This window comes from Silene latifolia, chromosome Y (genome assembly GCF_048544455.1).
Source record: "Silene latifolia isolate original U9 population chromosome Y, ASM4854445v1, whole genome shotgun sequence".
Taxonomy (NCBI): Eukaryota; Viridiplantae; Streptophyta; class Magnoliopsida; order Caryophyllales; family Caryophyllaceae; genus Silene; species Silene latifolia.
In genome coordinates this window covers 168,487,437-168,509,529 of record NC_133538.1, presented here as the reverse complement: position 1 = coordinate 168,509,529, position 22,093 = coordinate 168,487,437, and the positions used below count along the sequence as shown (strand labels likewise).

The 22,093-nt window shown below is 38.0% G+C and overlaps 1 protein-coding gene across 1 annotated transcript; it reads left to right on the top strand.

The window, feature by feature from the left end:
• The first annotated feature begins 16,660 nt into the window (after positions 1–16,660).
• Positions 16,661–20,332, top strand: LOC141629381 (uncharacterized). Its single transcript, XM_074442395.1, has one exon. It carries the CDS (start codon positions 16,661–16,663, stop codon positions 20,330–20,332), a length of 3,672 nt encoding a protein of 1,223 aa, XP_074298496.1.
• Positions 20,333–22,093: the final 1,761 nt, after the last annotated feature.

The window sequence follows — 22,093 nt, the reverse complement described above, 5'->3', positions numbered from 1 at the left end:
TTACATGTTCAAATATTAAATTTTATAATTTCACAATAGAAAGGTAGGATTACGACATAAAAAAACAAGCACAAATTCTCATTTAAGACAGCGCCGCTAATTTATCGCATTTAGTCACTCTCAAACATTCTCTGTTGCTCCTCAAAATTTGTGTGATTGCTTTATTTGATCTGAGGAACCGTGCGTGTGATTTACGGGACCTGGAATCCCGAAAATCGTGTATTATATACTTCAATTTGAGCCATTTGGGAGGTCGTATTAAGTCACGTCTATTTTTCTCCTTGTTTTTCTACCACACGTCCGGGGTCGCTTCAGAAGTTACCCTGCTTGATCTATGCCCCAAATAACAAGTAGGAGCATTAATCAATTGTTCACGAGTACCTGATTTACTCCCAATGCTGGTTTATCGCATCAGATACCCTCAAAGTTCTGAAAATTTGCGTGACACTTTATTTGACCCGAGGAGCTGTCCTTGTGATCTGCAGACATTATTGTTCTGGGAGCCTCGAATCCCGAAAACCATGTATTACACATTTTAATTTTGTTGTTCGAGAGGTCGTACCGAGTCACACATCATTTTCTCCCAGTTTTTCTACCATGCATTCAAGGTCGCTTCAGGAGTTACGCTATTTGATCTGAGCCCAAAATAACAAGTATTAATTAATTGTTTACGACTATGTGATTTTCGTTCGAGGCTGGTTTATGTTTATCGCATACCGGCACCGTCAAACATCCTCTGTTTCTTTTAAAAATTTGTGTGGTGGCTTTATATTACCTGAGTAAGTGTTTTTGTGATTTACGTTTTTTTTTTGTTTCGGGACCCTGTAACCCTGAAAACTGTGTACTATATACACACTTCAATTTAAATCGTTCGAGAGGTCTTATCGGGTCATGTTTCTTTCTCCCAGTATTTTACCACGCGTTAGGGGTCATTCATCCCCAAAGAACTAGTATTAATTTCACACGATTATCCATTTTTCGCCTAGGCTGGTTTATCGCATTCAAGCGCCCGCAAACATCCTCTGTTGCTGCTCAAAATTTGTGTGGCTGTTTTATCGGACCCGAGTGAATTACAGACAATTTTGTTCCGGGACGCTAGAATCCTGAAAAATCGTATATAAAACACTTCAATTTAAGTCGTTTGAGAGGTCGTACCAGGTCACGTTTATTTTTTTTTTACCATGGGTCCAAGGTTGCTTCATAAGTTATCCCCAAATAACAAGTATTATTCCATTGTTCACGACTATCCGTTTTTCACTGGAGGCTGGTTTATAGTATTTAGACACCCTCAAACGTTCTCTGTTGCTCCTCAATGTTTGTGCGACCGCTTTATCTTACCTGATGAGCCGTCCGTGTGTTTTACAGACATTATTGTTGCGGGATCATGAAATCCTAAAAACTGTGTATTCTACACTTCAATTTGAGCCGTCTAGGAGGTCTTATCAGGTCACGTTTCGTTTTCTCCCAGATTTTCTACCACACGTCCGGGGCCGCTTTAGGAGTTATCCTATTCAATCTTAACCTTAAATAACAAGTATTAATCCATTGTTCAAGTCTATCCGATTTTCGCCTAAGTTTGGTTTACCGCATACGGACACCTTAAACACCCCGTGTTTCTTTTCAAAAAAAAAAAATTGTGGCCACTTTATCTTACCCGAGGAACCGTTCGTGTGAGTTACGAACATTTTTCTTCCAGGACACAAAAATCTCGAAAACTGTAAATTATACACTTCAATTTGAGCCGTTGAGAAGCTACGTACTAGGTCACGTTTCTTTTTCTCCCGCTTTTTTCTTACCACGCATCTAGGGTCGTTTCACGTATTACCCTATTCGCTCACCCTCAAATAACAAGTATCACAAATTTATTGTTTACTACTATCCGATTTTCGCTCGAGGCTGGTTTATCACATAAAGGCTTCAAATGTCCTTTGTTACTCCTCATAATTTGTATGGCCGCTTTATATGGCCTGAGAAGCCATCCGTGTGATTTACGGACATTATTCGGGGAACTTAGAATCGCGAAAACCGTGTATCACTTCAATTTGAGTCGTTCGGGTGGCCGTACCACATCCCGTTTATTTTCTTCCGGTTTTGTACCACGTGTCTGGGGTCGTTTCAGGAGTTTCTCTATTCGATCCCAGCCCCAAATAACAAATATTAACAAATAACAAATATTAATCTGAGGCTAGTTTATCGCATTGAGACACCCTCAAACGTCTTTTGTTTGGATTCCAGTTTTTGTATGAGATAGTTATCGGTTATGAAACGATCTGATTATATGAAAAAATTACCCATTTATTAGCATTAAATGAATAATATTTTTATACAAATATACCATCTCACGGTGTAAGACCGTAAAATTTATATTAGCCAAAAATGTCCCAAATCCTTCCAGCATATTCACCAACACCATAAACTCTGATTTCAAGAAGATACTTTCGATCTCCATCTGTCTCGTGACCCGTAAGTGCGTAACCCAAACTCAGCAGCCTTCACCTATTTGTTAGTAGTAGACCTGTTAAACGGGTCGGGCGGATCTGGTCCCGGGTTGGGTCATACGGGTCGGGTCAAACACGGGTCGGGTTATACGGGTCGGGTCGGGTTAGGGTCAGAATACGGGTCAAGAAATAATTTCTAACGTCTTTTTTAAACGATTTTTTTAATTAAAAAATATTTTTAAAAAATGTAAAACATATTTAAAATTAATATTTTAATCATATTTAACGTTTACATTAATTATATTGACATAATTATTAAAATATTTTTTTAAATAATTTTTTTATTATTAAATATTATAAAAGTTATATAAAATTAACTTTTTAGTTGTTTTTGTAATTTTAAATAATAAAAAAATAATTTTTTTAACTATTTTTAAAAATATAATATATTAATATTAATATTTTAATAAAATTCTTGATTTTTCTTTGATCCAACGGGTCGACCCGTTCGGGTCGGGTCTCGACCCTAAAATAACGGGTCATTTCGGGTTCGGTCAAACGGGTCGCGGGTCGAAAATACCGGGTCTGTAACCCTGAAATAACGGGTCGAGCGGGTCGGATCGAGTTTTGACAGGTCTAGTTAGTAGTAATAATAATAATTTCAAAGCGACTGGTAATCATTCTAACACAAATTCTTGTTTGTGACGGCACATATCCGTCACTCTTGAGTGACGAATACCATTTTACCTCACAAAGTACCCACTTTTTCTCTCTCTGCAACACTATTCATGTGGTCCCCTTTCTCCACTAACCCATTTTGTAACCATTTTAACTCACAAAATATCCGCCACAAATGGTAACCCGTCACAAGGGAGACCAATTGTCATTCTAATTGCTTTTATATTTTGATAATCAATCAATATATATCTATTTATCTATCTATCTATATTAATAAAGGAAGCTTTTTTCGAGCGATTACAGAGAGTCCAAGTTTTACGAACAACTTTTACTAATAAAATAATGAGAATAGATATACGATAATAAAACCAGTGTTTGTGTTTGTATACCTATGGAATGCTGTTTTATAATAAGAAGAGCAGTTTTATTTGACTTGAAACATGTTTGAACGTCATATATATATAAAAAAAGAATATATCCAACATACATAAAACTTGAAACCCTAGCCTTTTACCCTCGTCTTCATTGTCTTAGCTTTTTTTGATTGATTTTCTTTTACTTTGTGAATTGCGATGCTAATGTGTATATTATTAATTGTTATATTAATATTGCGTTTGCTTATTATGTCGATCGTACTAATAGTATAATTTGGTCGTAATTTCAGGTCTCAGAGCCATGCGTTCAAAAAACCATAATAGAGATATCATCATTGTCAAAACAATATCTTTTGGTAAGTTCAATTTCCTTTTGTTTTTGTGAAAAAATCCACATGGGTAGCAAGTACATCCGTCTTCGCCAAAAATATTAACGTTTCAGGGAAACGGCCCTAACCATCTACAATGACCATTAAACCAAGGACTCACATGCATATGCTTCTCCCTTTCGGTCTCGATTCTAAGTTGCACATTAATCTATACTCCGTTTGAATCATTTATCTACTTATACCCCTTATAACGAATGAATTTAAAAGTTAAACAAATAAATGAGATGGAGGAAATACAATATATGATCAATATTGTTTTCTACATGTGATCTAACAAATTTTCCTCTTATGCTTGAACATTACTATTGGATAAATTTTTAGTTAAAATGATCTTTTTATAAGGGACGTGCTTTTTCTTTTTTCAGGAGTTAAGCATTATTACGTCGGGAATATTCACCACATAGATATTAACTTAGATACGGATCTCAACGCGACTTTTTTTTCAACAATTCTTATATAAAACCATTTTATATAAGTATTATTGTAAATCAAGTGACTATTTACCTATAGACCCTTTACTAAAATAACTTCCATCAATCACCGCTCTTTATAATAAGGGCATTAAAGTATTTCGTTATATAATTTTACAGTGATATTCTAAAACTTTTTTAGAGGAGACTTACCCTTTCTTTTATGACCATGATGTCATGGTTGTTTTGTAACAACACTTTTATTTATAAGGCAACAAAGAGAGAGCATTGCGTTATTCAAATTTTGTTCCTCACATAGTGTATGTAAAATTATAAATTAGGACGAAGTAGTGTAAGTACTCTCGACTTTCTAATACGGTAAGATTGGAGTCCTTTATTAATTTCGCTATTTTTTGGTCTTGTTTTATTAAGTTCCAGTCCGTTGGTTCTTATCTAAAGATAGACTATCTATTATCTAACCATGTAATGTGAGTAAGAAGGTATTAGCCTTTAATTATGGGACATACTCCGTACTTAAGTAAACGTATTGTAATTTGTGAATAATGCATAACAATACAATATTATTGTATATTGTGAATTACTTTGATAGAAGTTTTGTTGCTTTTGTATTTGCATGAACAATAAGTAATGACAGTCTAAAAGTTTTTGATAAATCATGATACTAGACGTCTGCGTGGTCTTATGGTCTTATGGTGTAATATGTATGACGAGTTTTCTCGGAGGAATCACATAAATATTATATTATTGGAGTTGTCTATGTTTATATTTGCACTATAAACAATTTGTTGATAAGTATCACATAAAATCTAATATTTAATATATTAACTACTATTTCAGTAAAAAAACACATCCTAAAAACGTAAAAACATTATTGAGGATGAGAGAGAAAGTTTTAGAGAGAGAAAACCTCTAAAAATCTAGCTTACTTTTTACGCAAGCAATGACTCGAAAGAAGAAGCTAACAAAAAATCCTCAAAATTCATCTAACAATTCGAATAAATCTACTAATAATTCTACACCAAAATCACAAAAACATGATGATATTCGTTTACAACGATCTAATAAAGGAAAATCGCAACTGAATTTTTCATCGCAGGAATTTGAGTCTGATTTGGAGCTTATTGTTGAAGAGGAGGAGGAGCACGAGGAACCATCTGAAAAGGAGCAGCCGTTATCATCTACTCAGCGGACACCATTGATTCAGATCACCAAGGAAGATGTTGCTGGTGAGATCAATTTTTGGTCGTCTTCTGTAGTTTGTTATATTTTAGGGGCGAATCCACCGAGCTCTGTTCTCCTAGGGTTTGTCAAGAGAGTATGGCAAGCGAATGGTGTTGATAAGGTTGCTTTCCTTCCTAATGGGTTGTTCTTAGTACGGTTTAAGACCAAAGCTCAACAACAATCTGTCCTTAGTAATGGTCACCTTCTTTTTGATAATAAACCTGTTATTATAAAAGAATGGACACCGGATATGGAACTTGTGAAACATGAAGTCATTAGGGTCCCTATTTGGATGAAAATTTTTGGTCTGGATGTCAAATACTGGGGTGGTGAAAGTCTCAGGAAGTTAAGTAGTGGAGTTGGGAAATTCATAAAATGTGATGACCCTACCCTTCATAAACAGTTCCTTGGATTTGCACGCATCATGGTTGAAGTTGATGTCGACCAACAGTTTCCTTCTGTAGTGGATTTCTTAGATGAGAATGGAAAGAATCAGTCTGTGAGAATTGAATATGATTGGTTGCCTGTGTCCTGTACTGCCTGTAAAGGGGTCGGGCATACAGCTGATAAATGCAGGAAGGGAATGGCAAAACAGCCTGTAACAAAGAAAGTATGGAAACCTAGGAAGCCTGATCCTAAACAGAAGGAACCTGCTAAGCAACCACCTGTGAGGAAGTTGGTGCAGTCCTCAGACAAAGAACTGTGGTGCAAAGATCGATCGTGATGCGGACTCCCGGGAACGGTGGTTACGCCGATTACGGTGCAAAAACTCCTGTTGTTGAGAATTCTTTTCCTAGGAGGATAATAACAAAATTGATGAGGCAGGATAATGGAGAACGAAGGAAGTTTACTCCAGGAGGGCTTTCCTTCATGGACTCCTTATCTCATTCTTTACAGAAAACTGGAAGGGGATTGTTGGATAGTAAGTTGTTTGAAAAAGGGGGTCCCAGTACTGCTATAGCTGATCATGGGTAGCTGTGGTACATGGAACATTAGGGGAATGAATAATCCGAGCAAGCAAACTGAAATAAAAAGATTCTTAGCTATGAATAAAGTTGGCTTGTTTGGCATTTTAGAAACTAAAATAAAAAGTAGGAATTGGAATAAGGTCACTAATAATATTTGTTCTAATTGGGCCATCTGTACTAATTCTCATCTTCACTCTGGAGGTAGAATTTGGATCATTTGGGACCCTGTTTTGTTTGAGGTGGACATATTGGATGTCACTATCCAGTGTATTCACACAAAAGTGTTTGATAAAGCTAGGAGGAAGGGTTTCTACTTTACTGTGGTTTATGGTATGAACTCTCTAGGGGACAGAGAACCTCTGTGGCAAAGTATTAAGTCTTATCACCTGCAACTTAATTCTCCTTGGCTCTTGTGTGGTGATTTCAATGCCATCATGGAGAGAAATGAGAGGATAGGGGGTGCTGAGATCACAAATGCTGAACTTAGACCTATGGCTGAAGCTATAAGGGATTGTCAGTTGACTGATATGAAGGCTAGGGGGGCTTTTTACACTTGGAATAACAAGCAAGGGTCTGACTCTTTGATATATAGCAGAATTGATAGAGTTTTCATTAATGAGGAATGGCTTGAGCAATACCCTGATAGTTTTGCTCATTTCCTCCCTGAGGGACTGTTTGACCATTGTCCTGGTCTGGTTCACTTTGAGGAAGAGAGGCAAAGGAGGGGTAATTCTTTCAAGTATTATAATATGTGGTCTATGGCCAAAGAATACAAGGAGGTGGTGATTGATGGGTGGAACAGGAAGTGCGGGGGCACTCCCATGTTTAAAATTGTTAGTAAATTAAAAGGATTGAAGAAGGGATTGTTGGCTCTTAATAAGGATAATTTTGACGATATTGAAAACTTAACAAATTTGATTGAATTATCTCTGAAGCATTTTCAGTCACTCCTTATTTCTGATCCCTTTAACAAGGAATGGATTGAGAATGAGAGAGCTTGTGCTCAAGAGCTTACTGATATGGTTAAAGCTAGAGATCAGTTCTTAAAACAAAAGGCTAAATGTGATTGGATGAAGTATGGGGATGAGAACACTGCTTTTTTCCATGCTGCCATCAAGAAGAGAAGGGCAAGGAATAGGGTATTTCAGGTTAAGGACATGAGGGGAAGCCTTTGTTCTGACTCAAAGATGATTCAACAGGCCTTTGAGGAGTATTATATGCACCTGCTGGGGTCCTCTACTCCTGTCAAACCACTTAATAGAAAGCTTGTTCAGCAGGGTGCTTGTCTCACACCAGAGCATTGTGCTATTCTGAATGCTGAGATTACTGGAGAAGAGGTTAGGGATGCTATGTTTGCCATTCCTGGAAACAAAGCACCTGGGCCTGATGGATACAGTAGCCAATTTTTCAAAGATAATTGGCCCATTGTAGGTGGTGATGTGATTACTGCTGTTAAGAATGCTTATGAAACTGGAAAGCTCTTAAAGCAAGTTAATAATACTATCATTACTCTGATCCCAAAGATGGAAATGCCTGAAACTGTGCTGCACTTCAGACCTATTGCGTGTTGTAACACTATTTATAAGTGTCTTTCAAAAGTGATCTGTGCTAGAATGAGCCGTATTCTTCCTGATATTATTAGTCCTTCTCAGGGGGCATTTATCAAAGGGAGAGACATTGTTGGTAACATCCTGATTTGCCAGGACCTTATTAGATTGTACAATAGGAAGAGCTGTTCTCCTAGAGTGTTATTGAAACTTGACCTTCAAAAAGCATATGACTCCATTGAGTGGTCGTTTGTTTCAGAGATGCTTGAGGCTACTGGTTTTCCTAAGAAATTCATTGAGCTGTTGATGAACTGTGTTACCTCCCCTTCCTATTCTCTCTCCCTCAATGGAGAAATTTTTGGATTCTTTAAAGGACAAAGAGGGCTACGACAGGGGGACCCTCTCTCCCCCCTTCTATTCACTCTTTGTTTGGAATATCTTAGTAGGGTGCTTATGATAGTACAAAAGCATCAAAATTTCAGGCACCATCCTTTGTGTAAGAGGATCAATCTCACTCATCTTTGCTTTGCTGATGACCTTATCATGTTCTGTAAGGGAGAGAGAGGTTCTATTGAGCTCTTGCTTCAAGCCTTCAAGTATTTCTCTAAGGCTTCTGGATTGGTGATGAATAGTGGTAAGTCCAACTTCTACACTAATGGAGTTCCTGCTAGTCTAATTCAGGAGATTGAGCAGATCACTGGAATGAAAAGACATGCAGTCCCTTTCAGATATTTAGGTGTTACTGTCTCCCCTAAACGCCTGTCTGTCATGGACTGCAATTGTTTGATTGATAATGTGGTAGCAAAAATTAGAGCTCTGGGGTCCAGAAAACTGTCTTATGCTGGTAGAGCTGTGATGATTCAATCTGTTCTCAGTACATTACATTGTTATTGGGCTCGCATTTTTATCTTGCCTAAGACTGTCATTGATGCTATTGAGAAGATATGCAGACAATATCTATGGTATGGAAAGGATCCTAAAGAGAATCCTGCACTGATTTCTTGGGAGAAGATCTGCAGACCTAAGAAGCAGGGGGGTCTTGGTTTCAGGGACCTTCAAACTTGGAACATAGCTACCATAGGAATGTATGTTTGGTGGGTGCAACAAAAACCGATCATCTCCGGGTTCGTTGGGTGCATGCAGTGTATATCAAATCTGCTCAATGGATGGATTATGAACCTCATAGTGGAGCTAGCTGGGCTTGGCGAAAAATTTGCCAGGTCAAGAACAAGCTCAAGCCTCTGATCTTAACAGGTGAGCCTTACACAATTCAGAAGGGGTATGATTTTCTGAAACCTCTCACTGATAAGGTTGCCTGGTTTCCTTGGACATTAAATAATTGGATTTGTCCCAAGCACTCTTTCTTTTGCTGGTTAGTAGCACAGAACAGGCTACTTACGCAGGATAGATTGGTAAAGATGGGTATTCTGGTTACTAATTGTTGTGAAGTTTGTGGAATTATGGCTGAGGATCACAATCACCTATTTTTTGGCTGTGCATTCAGTAAGCAATGCCTTTTACTGATACAATTATGGTGCAAGGTGCTGTTACCTGCACAAGACTGTATCAAATGGTGGCTCACATGGAGGATTCGTTCTGCTACTAAGAAGAAGGTTGTTGGGGTCATTCTTGCAAGTCTCATGTATCATCTTTGGCAACATCGTAATACTTGTAGGATAGACCAAGTTGTTATAAAACCTATGGTACTAGTTCAGAGGTTGAAGCAAGATGTTAGAGCTCGGCTGCAAGTGATTGAGCTACAGTGTAAAAATAGGACTGTTCTTGAATGGGTGAAGGAGTTATGAGGTTTTCTGCTTCATAGCTTTTTTCCCCTAGTTTTTAGGTCTTTTAAAAGTGTTGTAATGGGACAATTTTTATGATTAATGAAATCTACTTACATTTCCCAAAAAAAAAAAACTACTATTTCAGTAAATAAAAAAATTGTTTCTTTAACTTATTAACCTACAGACTATAATAAGTAATAACCCTTTACTTATAGTTTATTTATGTATATTGAAATCACACAATTGCTATTTCAATTGTCAAAATAATTGAGTTATGCACAGTGACATGTCATCTCATAAAATCTAAATTAAGTATGGTTTGTAAATTAAGTTTGCAAATAAATTAACTGTAATTTAAACTCAGAGTTTTTAAATTAACTGTAAATTAAGTATGGTTTTTAAACTCTTAAATAAAATTATACGAAGTATATGAATACCAACATAGAAGAAAAAAGAGCTTAGATTTCGATAGCTCAGACTTCAAAGTCAAATTTGAATCAATCAATATGTTAAGTTGGTATTTTGAGCAAAGTTAGAGTGTTCCCATTTGGAGTATTCGGTAAGAGCTAATGTAATTAAGAGGTCACATGTTGAAATCTCACAACCTTTCTTTTTTTAAAGTAGAATATTAACATTAGGTATGAGAAAGGTTGCAATGTATCCACATTAAAAGCCCTGAGAGGGCGTGTTTTTGGTTGAGATGATCTTCTTACAGAAGACTACAAATAGGCCCGTGCATCACATGGGCATTAAATCTAGTCTAGTATCTATTTATATTAATAAAGGAAGCTTTTTTCGAGCGATTATAGAGAGTCCAATTTTTACGAACTACTTACAAACAATATTTTAAAAGAAAAAAAAACACCCAATCAAAGTCCCTTTCTACTAGCTAGAATTCACGTAAATATAAACTACTTATCTTATAAACAATAATAAACACTAGAATTTTACTAGGATTCAAACACTTTTACATAGTAATACAAATAAGACTTGATAACGGACGCATAACAAAAAAGAGAGCAATTTTTGTACCATTTTATTCTTTAGCTTTGTTGTTCATATTTCCTTGCAATGTCGATAGACTCTAATGTACAATTTTTTTTTGATTGCATGCTCAGCATAGAAATAGCATATGATAATGCATATTATTTTTCGTAACAATTTCGTAGTTTTTGCTGTTATACTAATCGATGCTTTGTTGTTTTACAGTTATAGTTATGGACGATCTAGCAATCGCAAAGAGACAGTTTTTTACCAGCATAATGGTTTGAACAATAAACCAGCTCCGTTGGTAAGTATTTTTCTTAGTTTTTTCTACATAGGGTCCAAATTCTTTAGTTATTATAGTAGTTTATACTACGATCCTAAGCCTAAATTAATTGGCCATGATACATGTATCTATCATTGTTCTTCCAGACCTAATAAATTTATTGCGAGCTTCAGTTTGGTTAGATAACGTAATTGCAATTAGAATTTAGTATAAAATTCTCAAGATTGAACTTATTTATATGGATCATACATTTAGTTTTTAATGAGTGATTATATTCGAGATATATACTACTGCAACCGAATTCACCTCAGATGAAGTATAACATTAAGGTTTTTGATTTATTTGTTTCTCTTTAAAGTATTTCATGATTGTAATTCTGTTTGATTACCTCCGAGTAGTATTTTTGATCTACCTTGCTCATTATTTCTACAAGTCGTCATGTTATTGACTTCATCTATGCTATTTAGGGAAAAAATATCTTTTTTTTTTTAGTTTAATAACAAATCAAGAAAAATTACGCTTCAAAAGATTACAAATGAAATCTTACAAAGTGCTCTAGGCATTGTATGTAACAACAATTTTAGATTTCTTCAAGTTCATGACTCCTTTAGTCCAAACGATTTGACATGTACAAGCAAAATAACAATTGAGTTACAATGGTTGAGTAACGTACGAAGTATATTTTTTTAGAGTTTGGCTAAGAATCTGAAAAATATGCTAAAACTCTTAAAGTATATTGCATTATTTAGATACATGAGACAAATTTATTGATATTTTTTAGGGGGCTGATTTATATCGACGACGTTTTAGTAAATATCGACGACGTTTTTCATAAAAAAGACGATGACTGCCCTTTTGACTTTCTCTCTCTAAAAAAATTTTACTCAAACTCAACTAAATTAAAAACAAAAAACAACAACAACAACAATTGACAATATTTCAGCCTAATTAGTTCATGACATTAATTTTGTAAATAACATATTGTTAATTGTTTGCGTAAATCTGAAATTTATACCCCAAGGTTGAACCATGAACCAAACTTTGAGATCTAACGTTCAGCCATGGACCAAACATTGGAAATCAACGTTTGCCGTGGTCCAAACGTGGGAAACCAACGTTGGCCGTGGTCCAAACGTTGGAATCCCACGTTTGGCCACGGAGAATTTTTTATTTTTTATTTTTAATTTTTTTTTTTTCTAAAAAAAAAAAAAAAAAAAAAAAAAATTCTCCGTGGTCAAACGTGGGATTCCAACGTTTGGACCACGGTCAATGTTGGTTTCCCACGTTTGGACCACGGCCAACGTTAGTTTCCCACGTTTGGACCATGGCAAACGTTGGTTTTCAACGTTTGGTCCGTGGTCGATTGTTGAATCTCAACATTTAGTCCATGAACTAGTTCATTTTTTTTTAAAAAACCGTGTTTAATACGTTTATTTGCCGATTTTTTAAATTTATTTAAGTTTTCTAGTCGATGTGCGTTAATTTCTAACATCTTTTAATTGGTTTAATGCAATGAGAGATTGAAATGTAGTTGATTTTTAGTAGAATTTGAGAGAAAATTGTTTAGAGAGAGAAAATAGTGTAATTATGCAAAGGGCATTATCGTCTTTTGGAATGAAAACGTCGACGATATTTACTAAAACGTCGACGATATTTACAAATCCGGATTTTTTAGCCCGATATCAAAAGGGTAGGCTGGCCAACAATGTGGGCTAGCTCGGTCTGATCCGCATCATTGTACCAATTTCAGCCAAATAAGGTCGATATTTTCATTAACGTTGTACGAAATACAAAGTTCGATTCGATTATTTTTTTTTGACATGCAAGGGGAAAGTAAATATGGTTACTTATAAAATGGAGGATATCACTAACGATAATCTTCGAGTTCAGCTGTCTTTTAGAGTCATCGAAAATACTGATTAGTAACAAGGATTTGCAAGCAGTTTGAATCCATTATTAGTTCATGTCTATTACTCCGTATTTCAAAACTACGTACTTATTAGTTATTTAGTTGATTTTTTCTTAAAATATTATTAGGAATTCCGAGAGTTTATATGTGATCAAATACGTTTCATTTTTTTAATGGAATATTTAGACCAACTCAAATACACAGTGGCTAATGCAATCCTATTATTCAAGTACGTTTTATTTTTTAAATGGAATATCATGCTCAAGGCCACTCAAATACACAATGGCTAATACAATCCTATTCTACGACTTTTACCATCTTTAATTTGTGTATATATAGATGTGTTCATTGCATGCAATTTCGCATCATAGATGATATATTTTTGTCTATTTCTTTATTGTAGGATTTTAGATTATCATATTTCTTGTGTAAAGTTTCTTGAACATGTTAGTGTGAGATGTATTATTTGTTCATGTTAAAATGACTCTAATGTAAAGATTAGTTTATTAGGATTTAATGATTACAAAGATTTCGTCGACTCCTAAGAATTTGACAAAAAGGCCATAAAAGCATAAGAAATTATTTTGTATTTTATACTATGGAGTTAGACTTAAAAGAACAAAGCTTTAAGTTTTAACAGTACCACAAATCAAAATTATAATGTAACTTGGCCACATCACAAGAGTGATATACCTTATTTTTATATTTAAAATATAAATCATATGGAGTACAAGACATTATTTTTTTCCCCTCCGATCTGACTATGCCAATAATTTGAATGACTTGATTAGACTATCAATAACAATATTTATTAGACTCATATTCCTGCTCAGTTTAATCTATTAAGGCCATGTTCTTTTCAGCTTAATTTCAACTCACATTCATCTCACTTCAGCTCACTTAAGTTCAGCTAAACTCAATTCAGCTCACTTTAGTTTACTCAAGTAGTTCAACTAAGCTCAATTCAGCTCATTTCAGTATTTTAACTCTATTTATCTGAAAATATGCCAATTCAGCTCAGTTTCATTCAGCTCATTTCAGTTCTGTCCAACTCAATTAAGTTTAATTCAGTTTCATTCAATTCAATCCAAAAGAACATGGCCGAAATCTAACATAATATGATTTTTCTATTTACAATCTAACTTAGCTAACCAGATAGATTACAAAGATTATTATTGAATGATGAATTATAAGACCTTACAAACTGGCCCGTGCATCGCACGGGCATTAAATCTATAATATATATAAAAGAAGCCTTTTTCAAAGCATGTGGTAGTCTCCAAATTTTCTAAAACACCATCTTATTTTAATTATTAAAATCTATCTTTTGTAACTACCAAACACAAAATATATATCTCTATGAAACAGATTCAACAATACACACATTTAAAGTTAGAGATAGAATTCTACCTTTAATTTTTGTATAAATACTCACAATTCGTAGGTGATAGATTAAAATCTAATTGACATTAACCTTCCCTTCCTTTTTTATTGGCCTTTTAATCCCTGGTATACATGCATAGATATTTTTAGTTTTTATTTTATGATCTTTTGCTTATTGCTTACTATGTGCTTAATACGTTGGTTTTAATTGCTGATTATGTTTAACTTTTGATTTCACAGGAGCAGATTATCAAAAAATTGGAAAATAGCAATGTTGTTCAAGAAGGAATGTCAAACTTAGCTAATCATTGGTTTGTTTCGAACAGCAATGATTTTACAGGAGGAATGTCGAATCAACGGTTTGGGTCGAATTTTTTCCTGTTTGCTATTTTTCATCAATTCTTGGCATTTTAAAGATGTAGTCCCCTATATTCTAATTTCTATATCAGCTATAATGGAATTTATCGAACAGAGGAAGTTTGAATTCAAGTACCATCACTTTATTAATTTCGTAAAGACATAAATGATGATAGTAGTGCCAAAATCATGTTGATGAAGGCGAAAGTTATATGATCTCAATTTGCAAATATTTTTAGGCGAAAAAGTTGAAATTTTCTCTCTAGGGTTTCTCCTATGAGAGTGTCCTTCTAGGGTTTTTCCTTTAGTTTTTCTCCTTCGTTCTAAAGGTGAATCTCTACGTTTTTTCGTGGCCTTTCTTGTGGTTAGCAACGGTGACTAGGGCATGAGCAGTTGTTCTGTCAATAAAACATGAATAGCAGGAGAGTAGGGAAGGAAGTCATGGAATCGACGGATGATTTTGTTTGGGATGTGGGAGATGAGGACAGAGATACAACGAAGACTGAGTATATCATCGTGGGGAGAATATGTACGCTAAAGACGATTAATGCGAAGGCGGCGGTTGATACAACGATAAAGGCTTGGAATACGAGAGGTACAGTTATTGGTAATATTATCGATGCGAAGAATAAGATTTTTATTTTTAAATTTGCTGATGAGAATGATAAAACTAGGGTTATCGAAGGCCAACCCTGGCACTTCGATAAGTTTATTTGGTGCCTGAATGACCCAATTTGTGATGGTAAACTCACTGATACACCCCTTTTCCATGTTCCTCTGTGGGCATGGGTTTATGACCTACCTATACGTGGGCGTTCGAATGTTGAAAACGTGAAACGCATAGGTGCGCAACTGGGAGAGTATATTGGGATGGACGAAGCTCCTGTACCAGAACGTGAACGTGCTATACGTGTCAGAATTCTACATGATGTACGTAAGCCTCTCCGAGATGCTGTGCACATTCGTATGGTTAATGGGAAGTCTGTGGAATTTGAAGTAAAGTGCGAACGGCTGCCTACTTTCTGTTATGGGTGTGGGGTTTTAGGGAACAGGGAGAAGGATTGTGATGACGGCCCATATGATGATGGCGAGTTGAAATACAGCGAGAAACTTAGAGCTTCCCCCTGGAGAGTAGTGAAGACAGTGGCAGAAGGGGGAGTGAAGATGGCAAGAGCGCTAAATCCGGTCTTTGACAGGGAATGTGAGGAGAGGGAGCAGGAGAATATCTCTAATATGATCCTGAAGCTTCAGAATATCTCGATCAGGCACAAGAAAAGCAAGGCTATGGTACCTCAACCAGTTAGTGATACGGGTGATACGGGGGGTTCGTTGGTCGATGAGGGTGCACAAGGGGAGAGGATGGAGGGGTTCAATGTGGGAGACCAGAGGAAGGAGGGTTGGCGTAAAGTGTGGGGAGAGACTAATGGTGGAGGGGAGAATGGGAAGGGGCAAGCTGGCAGGAGGATGGAGACGGTTGGGTCTCGGGATTATATTCAGGGGGAGAAGACTGGGAAATCTAAGGGGAGAGGAGGAGGTTTGAACGAGAGTATGGGGGGTGGCAGAGAAGGGAAGAAGTGGCAACGTCTGGAAAGACCTCCTTCAAGTGGTCAGAGAGGTGGGGATGTGGAGGCTAGGGCTTCACTAGATGTGGATGTAGGAGAAAAGCGTCCCCTGGCGGCTTTGGGGGGGACAAGAGGGGTTAGCTGAGAAGAGGAGTCGACTAAGCATGGATGTAAGCTCATCTGAGGCGGTGGCTGAGGACACTCAACCCCGCCAGGCATCATGAAAATACTGAGCCTTAATTGCAGGGGACTGGGCAACCCGGCTGCGGTAGGCGGTTTAAAAAATCTTGTCCGGAGAGAGAACCCAGATTTTATTTTTATTTGTGAGACGAAATTAAGTGCTGTGGAAATGGATGCTGTTGTAAATACCATGACGGAGTATGAAGGGTGGGCTATTGACAGTGTAGGGAGGTCTGAAGGGCTTGCGAGTTGGTGGCGTAAAGAGGTAGAGATTAGTTTCAGGTCGGCAACGGTTCATTATATGGATTGGGATGTGAAGCTTGGGTGCACGCAATGGAGGTTGACGAGATTTTATGGGTGGCCTGCAGTTCAAGATCGTCACCTGTCTTGGCAACAGTTACGCATTCTAGCTGAAGATAATATGGACCCGTGGCTATGCATCGGTTACTTTAATGAAATCCTCTTTGGGGCGGAGATGAAGGGTGGGGAGAGACCGCAATGGCAGATGAATAGTTTTAGGGACGCGGTTAACGACTGTGGACTTAGGGACCTTGCTTTTGAGGGATACAAATTCACCTATGATAATGGGCAAGCGGGGGCTGACAATAGGCAAAGTCGTATTGATAGAGCGATGGTAACGGAAGAATGGGCGGATAGGTTTCCTTACGCTAAATTGCATCATTTGGAACCGGGTTGGTCTAATCACGTACCAATTATGGTCCGGTTAGACAGTAGGAAGGCCGAAGGGGAGAGAGGGAAAGGCATCTTTCGTTTCGAGCAAATGTGGGTCGGCGAGGAGGAGTGTGAGGACACGATTAGGCTGGCTTGGGATCCGGGTGATGAGGCATTGAATAACTTACAGTCATGGGCTAAGGAGCTGTCGAAATGGAGGGGAGCTAACATTGGTAATTTGGTAAAAGAGATAAAGATTCAAAGGAAGAAGCTACTACAAATTAATGCCAAGGAACGAACCGAGAGTAATGTGAAGGAGCGTCGAGAAATCAAAAAGAAAATAGATCGGCTCATTCAACAGGAAGAACAATTCTGGCGACAACGATCAAGGGTCCTATGGTTGAAAGACGGGGATAGAAATACGGCATACTTCCATAGAAAGGCGAGACAAAGGAAACAGAAGAATTATATAAAGAACATTACGGATGATCAGGGCCGCAAATTCGAGACACAGGAGGGCATTAAGAGGGTGGCTGTGGATTATTTTGCCAAGCTGTTTGAGACGTCTAACCCGGAGCACGCTGGAGATGATTTTCGAGGGGTGGAGGGCAGAGTTACGGGGGAGATGAACAACATTTTACGTGAGCCATATACGGGAGATGAGGTTCTCGAAGCGCTAAATCAAATGCATCCTCTAAAGGCTCCGGGACCAGACGGTATGAATGCTTTATTCTTCCAAACCTATTGGCATATTGTTGGGTCATCGGTGATTAGGACATGCCTATACATTCTGAATGGGGGAGGGATAGCGGATGAGATGAATTTGACCCATATTGTCCTTATACCGAAGAAAAAAGACGCGAATCATATGGCGGATTTCAGACCCATAAGTCTTTGTAATATCTTGTATAAGATCGTGTCGAAAGTGCTTGCGAATAGATTAAAACGTTTCCTTGATGATATTGTTTCGGAGAACCAAAGCGCGTTGGTACCGGGCCGTCTCATTACTGATAACATTCTGGTAGCTTTCGAACTTTTTCATTACATGAAGAACTCACGTAGTGGAGGGGGGCACATGGCCCTGAAGCTCGACATGGCTAAGGCATACGATAGGATCGAATGGGATTTCTTGGAGGGCACGTTGAGAGCTATGGGTTTCGATGAGGGCTGGAGTAATAGGGTTATGGCCTGTGTGCGATCTGTGTCTTATGCGGTTACGGTTAACGGGTCACATACTGAGGTTTTCAAACCACAACGAGGCCTTCGACAAGGTGACCCTTTATCCATGTATTTATTCATTTTACGCGCTGAGGTTTTTTCGGGTATGATTCGTAAGGAAATGGAATCCGGTTCTATTCATGGGATTCGTGTTGCACCGTTGGCATCGATAGTGTTTCACCTGTTTTTCGCCGATGACAGTATTATTTTTACAAAGGCAAGCGAGAGGGAAGCAAGGGTCGTTAAGGGCATCATCCAGAGGTATGAGCGGGCATCCGGACAATTAGTTAGACTCGAGAAAACTACGGTGTCTTATAGTCGAGGTACTTATAATTTTAGGAAGCATGCGGTTGCTTCGATTTTGGGGGTCCGTGTTGTGTGTGAGCAAGGGAGGTATCTAGGTCTTCCTACGGTAGTTGGCCAGTCGAAAAGGGAGCTAGTACAGGTAATTCGTGATAAATTGAACAAGAGGCTTCAAGGGTGGAGGAGTATGATGCTTAGTAAGGCCGGGAGGGAGACTTTAATCAAAGCCGTGGCACAAGCTATCCCGAACTATGCTATGAGTGTCTTCAAAATTCCGGGGTTTTTTTGTGACGAACTTAAGAGCTTAGTCTCTAACTTCTGGTGGGGCTCCGTGAATGGGCGCAAGAAAATGCCGTGGATTCCGTGGGATAAATTGTGTCGGGCTAAGGAGTATGGTGGGCTAGGATTCCGTGACTTTCGACTTTTTAATAAGGCCTTACTGGGGAAGCAAGGGTGGAGGTTGATGACGGAGGATACCAGCTTGATGGCGAGAGTCCTTAAGGGTAAATATTTTGCTGACCGTGACTTCTTAGGGGCGGAACTGGGGTCAAATCCGAGCTATACTTGGCGTAGTATTTGGGAAGCTAAGGACGTGATTTTGTTGGGAGCGAGGAGACGAATTGGGGATGGATGGATCACAAAGGTGTGGCTGGATCCTTGGATCCCGAATACCCAATCGCGAAGAGTACTATCTCCTCGACACGACAACGATGCGTCTATGAAAGTAGCAGACCTGATGACTAATGACCGGACTAGTTGGGATGATGAGCTCTTGCGTGGGATGTTTTTGCCTTTCGAGCAGGATCGTATTAAAGCTATCCGCATTTGTGATGCCCAGGCTGTGGATGATTGGTGTTGGGACCATACAAAAGATGGCCAATACTCAGTCAAAACGGCCTATCATTTACTCACGGGAAGGGAGGATGCGGCTGAGCAATCTGATTGGGCGAGGAGCAAATGGTTGTGGAAGGTGATTTGGAGGACACCAGTTATCCCTCGGGTTAAAATATTTATGTGGCAGATGTGCCATGATGCGCTCCCGACGAGGCACAATATAGCTCGCAGGCTAGACTTAAGGGACGAGGAATGTCAGTTCTGCTCTTTCAATTCGGAGACTTGTCTCCATATTTTTAAGGGTTGTGGGTGGGTTACAGGGGTATGGGAAGGGGTTGGGTTGATGGAACAGGTGGAGGTGCGGGCTGAGAGGATGAGGGAGTGGGTGGAGGGAGTTTTGAGGGAGGGAAGTGAGGAGGAGAGGATGGTGTTTAGTCTTACTTGTTGGGCGATTTGGGAGTGTAGGAATGCAGCTATTTTTGAGGGGAGGGGACGTTTTTGTGAGGTGGTGACAAGGAGAGTGTATGATATGTTGAGGGAAATAAATGATACGCTGGGAGGGAGAAAGGGGGTCGGGGAGGCTGCATCTAGTACCCGGAATGCAAGGAGTGTGGAACTCGATGTTGGATTGGGAGGACGAGAAGGAGGGAGTGCTGGTGGTGGGCGTTGGAGGGGTCCGGGGGAGGGAGTGGTGAAAATTAATACGGATGCAGGGGTGATTGAGGGTGTGGGAACGGGTCTGGGAGTGGTGGCTAGGACTCATGGCGGTTCATTTGCTTGGGCTTGTGACGATGCAGGAACGCTTAACTTTTGATGTGAAAAGGGCGGAAGCAGAGGCCATTTTTCTTGGGATGAAGGAGGCGAGGAGTAGAGGACACACGAGAATCATTGTGGAAAGCGATTGTTGGTCAGTTATCAAGGATCTGCAGGACAAGAAAAAGGGAAGAGCGGATATCTTTCGCATTTACGATGATATTTTAAGTTTATGTAATAGTTTCATTTCGGTTGTTTTCTCATTTGTTAGACGAGAGTCGAACTGTGTGGCTCATTTGGTAGCTCATTCGAGTCCGTGGATTGTGGGGAGGCGGTTCTGGTCTGATGAGGCCCCTCAACACCTTGTCGAAGCTATTTCCAACGATATTAATAATATGATATAACCCCTATGGGGTTTTCCCTGCAAAAAAAAAAAAAGATAGAAAAAAAACTCCAACTTACTGCTACTTCTTTAGCATATACAGAGTAAAACACTAAAACCTTTGACATCTTAAAAAAAATAACGGAATTACTTATTCACATAACAACTTGACTTTTTCACACATACTTTTTCATAACTTTTCATATCATATCCTCTTTCTAAATCTAGACAAATCAAGTCTTATATCTTACTTTTCCCTAAAATTGAATCTAATTGTTCTAAAAACTTGAATAATGAATTATAATTCTCCAATTATTAAAGTAATTGTGTTGCTTAACAATTATTAATATATTAAAATTATTAGGGTTTGCAGGGAACTTTGTGAGCATAACCATGATATACACAAAAACCATATCAACGTACTCAAATGTTCTCTTGGATGGGCTAAAACTGCAGTTATAACACATGGTACAAACTGTAAACATTAGTATGACATCAGCAACACAAAGTAATCAAGTTTATGCCAAACCTAACGTCATACACGAATAACATATTGAGTCATGTTGTAGTTTTTCTTTTTCAATAACTGATCGACTGCAGAAGGGAAGCCAAGGTCGGCCGGAGCATGGTTGACCAGAGAACCGTTGGCCGACGACTAGGCTGATCGAAACAAGGAGGTGTGAATGGAAGTGGTGTTGGCCGTGAAGAGAGATGATGGAAGGGAGAAGAAAAATCAATGACATAAGGGAAATGTCACTGGTAAAAGTGTAAAAAGCGTATGTGAAAAAGTAAAATCCGTATGTGAAAAAGCACGTCCTAAAAATAAAAGATGAAAACAACCTAAGACAGCGAGACGTGAACACCATCAAGCTTGAAGATTGATATAAATTGACAAAAACGTACTATTCCGAAAAACATATATGCCACTAAAGTATAAATTTATGTTAGATTTACAGTTATTTTTTTAGTAGGCAGATGCATGAAATATGAATCAATCCTTTACGAAGTAAATTGAGCATTAAATTTTTGAAAAGAAAGAAACTTTATTGAAAGGTGTTAGATTTATACGGAGTACCTTATTTGAGTAATTGAAATACAACTTTTACGTATAATTCAAAATGACATTAAAAGATCTAAACATTTAGAGGAAGGACAAATTTGAAACCCGTGCAACGCACGGGCACAAAATCTAGTTACGAATATGATACAGAGTATTATTATAGAAAAGTTAAATATTCTCTCTCAAAAAAAAAAGTTAAATACAAATTCAAGTAAATATCCTCATCATAGATAAATATTATTTTCCGTCTAATTTAATCAATAAGTCTGTTATCTTCCAGTGGTCACCTAGGAGACCTGGGTTCAATTTTCGGTAACGAATTTTTTTATTTTCGAATTTTACTTCGTCAACAGTTTCTTGTTTGCATTACTTAGGGGGTA